The sequence below is a fragment of the Salvelinus sp. IW2-2015 genome, linkage group LG11, assembly GCF_002910315.2.
Source record: "Salvelinus sp. IW2-2015 linkage group LG11, ASM291031v2, whole genome shotgun sequence".
Lineage (NCBI taxonomy): Eukaryota > Metazoa > Chordata > Actinopteri > Salmoniformes > Salmonidae > Salvelinus > Salvelinus sp. IW2-2015.
Window position 1 is genome coordinate 43668218 of NC_036851.1, and position 7850 is coordinate 43676067.

At 55.0% G+C, this 7850-nt stretch overlaps 1 protein-coding gene across 1 annotated transcript in view; it reads right to left on the minus strand.

Moving 5' to 3' along the window:
- Positions 1–4599, minus strand: part of LOC139028442 (uncharacterized) — an 18183-nt gene extending 13584 nt beyond the window's left edge. The window contains exons 1-2 of the mRNA XM_070445838.1: positions 4574–4599; positions 6–1585 (exon numbers count right to left, since the gene is read on the minus strand). Coding sequence (XP_070301939.1) covers positions 6–1585; positions 4574–4599 — 1606 coding nt within the window. The remainder of the gene's footprint in view (positions 1–5; positions 1586–4573) is intronic.
- Positions 4600–7850: the final 3251 nt, after the last annotated feature.

A 7850-nucleotide genomic window follows, 5' to 3' on the forward strand; every position in this document is an offset into this window, starting at 1 on the left:
CCGACCACGGGGGGGCAGGAGGAAACTGAAGGAGTGTGGGGGTTGACGGGCGGGCCCGGGCCAGCAGTCAGGGAGGAACGGGGGGAAATAAGGACAGGAGGGGCGGAGCAACACCCCGGAGGACCCCGGGGGGAAGGAGAAGCAGGAGGGGGGGGACCGGGACCGGATCCGAGCGGGGGCGGCGGAGGAGGCCGAGCAGGGGCAGAGGAGGGCGGGAGGCCAGCGGCCGGAGCGGGATTGGGGAGCGAGGAGAGCACAGGGGCGAACGCGGACGGGAGGGCAGGAATGAGCAGCCGGCACAGAGGGGGGGGGGCCAGGGGTGAAAGGGCAGAGAGGGCAGCAGCGGGGAGCGGGAGAGCAAAGGGGAGGGGTCCGAGGGGGGCTGGCGGGGAAAAGGGGGGGAAGGGGAGCATAACCAGCCGGCCAGAGCAGAGGGCAGGGCGACAGACGGGAGGGGCGAACGGGGCAGGAGGGCAGGGTAGGCAGGGAACCGTAGGAAGGAAGCAGGGCACGGAAGGGCGGCGACGGGTGGCAGGCGGGGCAGGGGTGAAGCAAAGGGGAAGGGGAGGGAGAGGTAGGGCAGAGGGGGGAGGCAGAGGGGGGAAGGGGCGGCACAGAACGAGGCCGAACAAGGGAAGAAAGAGGAATAAAGAAGAAAAACACGGGGGGACTGGGCAGGGGAAGGCTGAGAGCAACCAGCCGGAAAGGCAGGCAGGCCGCCCGTGCGACGACACAGTACGGGAGGCGGGAAAAGAATGCCAAAAGGCAGGGGAACAGCGAATGAGGGCTGGCGGGGGCAGGGCGACAGGGAGGAGGCAGCTCAGGGAAAGGGGATGGCTGGAATACAGAGGAGGAAGAGGGCGGAGAGGAAGGGAGACGGGAGGGCAACAAGCCAGCTGCCGGAGGGAGCCAGGGGAAGCGAGGGAGAGTAGGGAGGAGCGGGCAAAGAGAGAAGAGAGAAGAAGGGGCAGCAGGACGAAGAAGGAGGAAGGCGGAGAAGCAGAAAGAGGAAGAAGAAGGTGCGAGGAGCCAGGGGGTGGGCAGGGGCGGGCGGAAGTGAGCCCCACGGGGGAGGAAGCGGACGAGGGCAAGGCGGAGGTAAGGCCAGGGCGCGGAGGGGAGCAAAGGCGCGGGGAGGCCAGATAAACAGGGAGCCAGAGAAAGGGGGCCGGAGCTGGGCAGGGATCGGAGCCGGTAAAGCAGGGCGGGGCGAAAGGGACAAAGGCGGGGCAGCCAGGAACAGACAAGGGACGGGGTGGGGGGGGCAAGGGGCGCAGAGGGGAAAGGCGGCAAAAGCGTGAGGGCAGCGTCCTGGCGGTGGCAAAGAGGCAAAGAAGGGAAGTGAGTGCGGGACGAGGACACGGAAGCAAAGGAGGGGAGTGGCCGGGGACAAGGCACGGAAAGGAACGGAAGGGCCAGGGCAGACAGGACCCTGGCAGGGGGCAGGTGGGCAGGGGAAAGTAGAGTAGGGGGAGAGCGTAGAACGGCCAGGAGAATGGGAAGCGGACGAGTCGAGGCGAGGGGGAGAGGGAGGCACCTGAAGTGGAAGGGCAAGGGACCCCAAGGGGAGGGCCAGACGAAGAAACTGAAGTAGGGCAACGGGCGAGAAGGGGAGAGGCAAGGGGGGACCAGTGCTGGGGGGGGGGGGGGGGGGTGTGGGGGAGGCGCACGACGCACAGCACCCACATACGGGCGCGAACATGAAGACCGGAGGGAGAACGGAGGGCCGCGGGGGGGGAAGCCAGGGGCCCGGTGGAGAGAGCAATGGGGACGGGGGCGGAGCCGAGACGGGCGGGGAGCGGAGCGGGCAAAGGACAGGACAACCCAATACACCACGGGCCCACACACCCGGACCAGCAAAGGAAGCAAACCGAAGCGGGAGGCAAACGGAGACGACGCACACACACACACACAACACACAGGCACACAAGGAGACACAGGCTGGTTCAAGCGGGGGGCGTAGCCGACGAGCGGAACACAAACAGCAACCCCCCCCCCCCCACCGGCCACACACGGCACACCGGGGTGGGGGCACTAGGCGACCAGCGCGGGCGGGGGGAAGCGCGGGAGAGCGGGGGGGGGGGGCCACAGAGGAGGGGCAAGGGGGGCGAGCGGGGCAGACCGTCGCAAGGGGTGGGGGTGCGGGAAGGCAGCGAGAGGGGGGGGAGGGGTAGGCAAGAGGCAGCGGGTGCAGAACCGGGTGGAAGGGCACAGGTGAAAACAGGGGGACAGGAAGAAGGGAGGTGGAGAAGGAAAGGAAAAGGACAAAAAACAGAGCAGAGAGGAGGGAGGGAGGGAAGGGGGAGGAGAGAAAGAGAGGGAAGGGGGAGAAGAGAAAGGGGAGAGAAAGGGAGGAGGTGAGAAGAGGGAGAGAGAGAGAGAGAGAGAAGAGAAGAGGGGGAGGGGGAGAGAGAAAGTGAGGAGTGGGTGAGAGAGAGAGGGGGAGAGAGGAGGAGGGGGAGCGACGGGGAGAGAGAGAGAGAGATGGCTGAAGGAGAGACCGAGGAAAGCAGAACATGGCCGGCAACAGGGGCGTGGGGGGGTGAGGGCGCAGGGAAACAAGGAGGGAGGCGGCAAGGGGAAGGGGCGGATGTGGGGCAACAAGGGGGAGAGGGGCCTATGCAGGGCCGGTGAGGGGTGCCGAGAAGGGACACAGCAAGGAAAAAAGAGAGGGGAAAGAGGTGGAAAAGCGGGCAGGGGGGCCAGGGCCGGGGGGGGCGGGGGTGGCCGGGAGGCACGGCCAGGGGGAAGCCTGGGGGGAAGGCCGCGGAAAGGGAAGAGAAAAGGACCAAAGAGGGAGTAAGAGGTGGGAAGGGGGAACAGAGCAGCCAACCGGGGCAGCACCAAGGCCGCCGGGGAAGGAAGGAAAAGGCTGGGAAATGAACAAACCGGAAGCCCGCAGAAAGGGGAACGCAGACAGGGAGGAAGCAGGAGGGGGGACAGGAGCAGTGGAACGGTTGGGTGACAGGAGAAGACAGGGAAGCGACAGGTAGGGGTACGGGGGGGCAGTGACACCGGACGGGCGGGGAGACGGGAGGGGAGATGGACCGGAGGGGGGACGCCAGCGGAAAGACAGGAACGGACCAGAGCGGGCCGGGAATTGAAACGGCAAGTGCACGGAAACCTGCTGGGACAGGGAGGCAGACAGGGGGGCCGTGCTGGGGGTGGCACGATGAAACGTAGAGGGCTGGGGGGACAACGACCACCAGGTACGGGCTGGGGGGAAGGGCGCGAGGGATGTTGTGTGTCAAGGGACGGGCGGGGTGAAGACCGGGAGGGACGTGAAGAGGGGCGGTGATAAAGGGGGGGAGGGGGCGGGCGGGTGGCGTGGAACAAAAGCTCGGCAGGGCGCGCCAGGAAGAGGGAGAGCCGGCGCCGTACGGGGCAGGTCAGCACTCACGTGAGGGAGGCGAGAGTAGGGACTGACTGAGGAAAGGGGAGAATGGCCAGGGCGGGTGACAGCCAGGGCAACAATTGTCCAACCGAGGGTTAAGACACTAGACTGTCTGCTGGCTGCGGAGAAGCATGCACCATGAGTGTGGGCGCAGAACATTTCGGCGGGCAGCCAAACCCAGCAAGCGGCACCATGCCAACTGACAAACTAAACCACCAAACGGTCATGGAATCGTCCAGGTAGACAGTGGCGACAGGAGACTGGAACAGAAAAGGGACAGCCGTGGGGGCGCTGAAGCAGGAACCAATGGGAAAAACTAATACAGGTACTCCACCATGGACCCAGGGTGCAGTAAGAAAGAGACATGAGTGGACAATGAGGAGTGTTGGGCTAATTGAAAATATGTCCCACGGGCCATGAAAAGCGGCCATTGGTGCTAAATGGAGGAAGAGCTTACAGAAGCGGGCGCGGGCAAGCGGTTGGACAGGCCGCACACCAGTCTGTGGTGTCTGGTTCACACCCCCCTCGCTTCAGAAACCCCCAACAGAGGTGGTGTGCATGCCCGAATGCACCCTATTCAAAAGTTAAGTGCACTGATGAGTGTGTGTGCGTGCGAAGTGGTTGTAGCTGTGGCGCCATTTCACGATAGTGAGGGGTTACGACTCTGGTCAAGACCTGCCCCTGGCAGGCGCTAAACTATGACAGTAGTATAGGGAGAATGTGTAGAGACAGGTGTAATTTCCACCAAAAGGTATAACTACGATTTAATTTGATTGTTTTGGGAATTACTTGTTCCAACCGCAAAAGCGGCCAGGCAAGCTACTGGCTTCAGTGGCTTTACAACAACACAGTGCGTATCAATTTCTGCATGTTATGGTGTGGATCCCTATCGCCAACTATGCTGTTTGGTTTGGCTTTCGGTCCTGCAAGAGGCTTTGGTTTGTGAAGAAAAAAAAGTTAAGCAGGCTTGTAAGGAGAACGGAGCACGGTAGGCCTCAAGCAACATTTGTTCCTTCTACCAGTAAGAGGCAGCCTGCCTGTCTCCGACTACCAGCAGCAGAAACCTTGCCTTAGTTAACAATATTTGCAAGGCCAAAATTTGTGTGTGTGGGGCGGAGGGAGCTTTAGCACTAATTAGATAACGACTTTCTTCATCTGAGGAACAGGAAAGATCGGTACCAAAACGACAGCGTGTAAGTGTCCATCGTTACTTTTATTTATAACTGAACACGAAATACAAAATAAACAAAGGAATGTAAGAAAACGAAAATCGAAACCGTCCTCGAAAGGTGCACACAACACAAAACAGGAACAACTAACCACAAACACCAGGTGGGAAAAGGCTCTAAGTCTGGTTCTGCACTCAGAGACAACGCTAGACCAGCTGCCTTGAGTTGGGAAACCATACCAGGCAAACACATAGAAAAAGAAACCCCATCGGGAAAAAACATAGACTGCCGCACCTCGCACTCACGCCTGACCAAACCGAAAATAGAGACATAAAAAAGGAACTAAGGTCAGGACGTGACCTAATCATATTTATGCTACCTATAATCACTTAGCAATAATTTTAAAACTCGTTATTTTTTTATTTCAATTTGAGAAAATCTACAATAGAGATGGGCCATTCATGTCCTCAAACCAATCTTACAATCTAGAAATGTGCGCCAATGCCCATAGTCCTCAACAATCTACAATGTAGAATGGGCCCACATAGCCTCTCAATTCTTACAATAGAAATGGGCCCACCATAGTCATCAATAATCTCAATAGAAATGGGCCCACCATAGTCTCAAACAATCTACTGAAGAAATTGGGCCCGACCTGTTCCTCAACCATCTACAAACTAGAAATGGGCCCACCATAGTCTCTAACAATCTTCAATAGAAATGGGCCCACCCATAGTCCTCAAACAATTCTCAAATAGAAATGGGCCCAACCATAGTCTTCAAGCAAGCTACAATCGACATGGGCCGCACCATAGTCCTCAACAATCTACAATCGAAATGGGCCGCAGCCATAGTCCTCACAATCTACAATAGAAATGGGCCATCATCCATAGTCCTCAACACTCTAAACAATAGAAATGGGCGGCCACCATAGTCACAATATCTACCATAGAAAATGGGGCCCAACCATAAGTCCGCTCAACACTCTACTGTTCAGTAGAAATGGGCCCACCATAGTCCTCAACAATCTACAACTAGAAATGGGCCCACCATAGTCCTCAACAATCTTCAATAGAAATGGGCCCACCATAGTCCTCAACAATCTACAATAGAAATGGGCCCACCATAGTCCTCAAGAATCTACAATAGAAATGGGCCCACCATAGTCCTCAACAATCTACAATAGAAATGGGCCCACCATAGTCCTCAACAATCTACAATAGAAATGGGCCCACCATAGTCTTCATTGAATGGGATGCAGGTGACATTGCATAGCAGCAAGCTGGTTTATTTATCCTTTATTTATGGAAGGGAAACCAGGTACTGGTGTTTGCATGTACTGTTTCTTGATGAATAAATGGCAAATGCATTAACTAAACTTATATCATATTTTTGTGTAACAATAGTAGCAGTTCATTCAATTGAGGGAGGTGAGGGGTCATGGGAAGCACTGCTCTAGTTCATGGTTAGCACAAATACAGATGGGCAATGCCATGCTTCAGCCTATTTATTTATAGACACTATGCTATATCAGTTGGGCTACAGGTGACAATGCTTATTGGTAAATAACACACCAGCTTGATATGGAGCAATATGTTGTTTGGCTCATTTCTGGAGGGTAAAAGTACATTTTAGCTTTAGCTTAGTTTAAGTTTCATTAATTTTGGAGGGGTGCGAAGGGTGGTAAGGGTACACAAATAGAATAATGGGTTATAATATTTACATTTCGTTAAAGCAGGGGTTTGGTGGTGACTTTCTGAACAGTTTTTTTAACCTTTATTTAACTAGGCAAGTCAGTTAAGAACAAATTCTTATTTACAATGAAGGCCTACCCCGGCCAAACCCGTACGACGCTGGGCCAATTGTGCGTCGCCCAATCACGGCCAGATGTGATGCAGCCTGGATTTCAACCAGGTACTGCAGTGACGCCTCTTGCACTGAGATAAAGTGTCTTAGACCACTGTGCCAATCGGGAGCCCAACTGTTAGAGTTAGACCAACACAGTTTTAGGTAATAGAGAAACTATTGGTATTTCAGTTGGAATATATTGACCAAATGATTCGTTTTGGATGCTAATGATTAGTTTTGGATGTACACAAGAGCGTGCGCACACGCACACACACACACACACACACACTAATTTAAGGGTCTTGATTTACACTCCATTGAGCTCTATAAAATGGTCCGTAAATTTTCAGATGTATATTTCTGGCCATTGGTTTCTTTCGCTCTGGGTTCGCCTAGGGACAAGCAGTCAGCCCCAACCTTACATCTTACCGAAACAAGTTCGACCATTTATTTTCAACATATGCTCCAACACATTTTGAGTTACATACACAAATGAGAGAGTGTGTGTGTGTCTGAGTCTGTGTGTGTACTGTCCGGGCACACCATAGCAACAAAGCCTAATCCTTGTGCCCATCAGATAAGCTAAACATGGGGTCTTTCCATTGGGCTAGAGTGGCTGCTGCACCCCTGGAAGATAACACAATCCCACCCCCTGCCAAAGCAAGAGAGTTTGCACCGTAACCCAACCGTGGAATGAACCATTGCCAACCTGGTGCATCTGGTGACACGAGGTGCACTACTATAGCGAACAGATATCCTAGTTAGCACGTCGCAGGCAAGATATGGAATATCCAAAATGTAACGGCAATTGTGTGTGTGTGTGTGTGTGTGTGTGTGTGTGTGTGCCGTAACCAACCGTGGAATGACCATTGCCAACTGGTGCATTCTGGTGACACGAGGGTGCACTACTATAGCGAACAGATATGCCTAGTTTAGGCAGTCGCAGGCAAGATATGGCAATATCCAGAAATGTACCGGCAATTGTGTGTGTGTGTGTGTGTGTGTGTTGATGTTGTGTGTGTGTGTGTGTGTGTGTGTGTGTGGTGATGTGTGTGTGTGTGTGTGTGTGTGTGTGTGGTGTGTGGTGTGATGTGTGTGTGTGTGTGGTGTGTGTGGTGGGTCTCAGCACACGACTCCATGGAGAGAAGCGTTCCTTGGAGATCAATTTATGCAAATGAGACATTTTAAAGAAAATCTGTGGGTGTTTGGGGAGAAGGATTTTGGCGTCACTTTGTTTGTTGGTGTCCAGAACTGGAGAGAGAGACAGGGAGAGAGAGAGACAGGAGATAGAGACAGGGAGAGAGAGAGACAGGAGAGAGAGACAGGAGAGATAAACAGGGAGAGAGAGAGACAGGGAGAGAGAGACAGGAGAGAGAGGACAGGGAGAGAGAGACAGGAGAAGATAAAACATGGAGAGAGAGAGACTGGAGGAAAAGGCC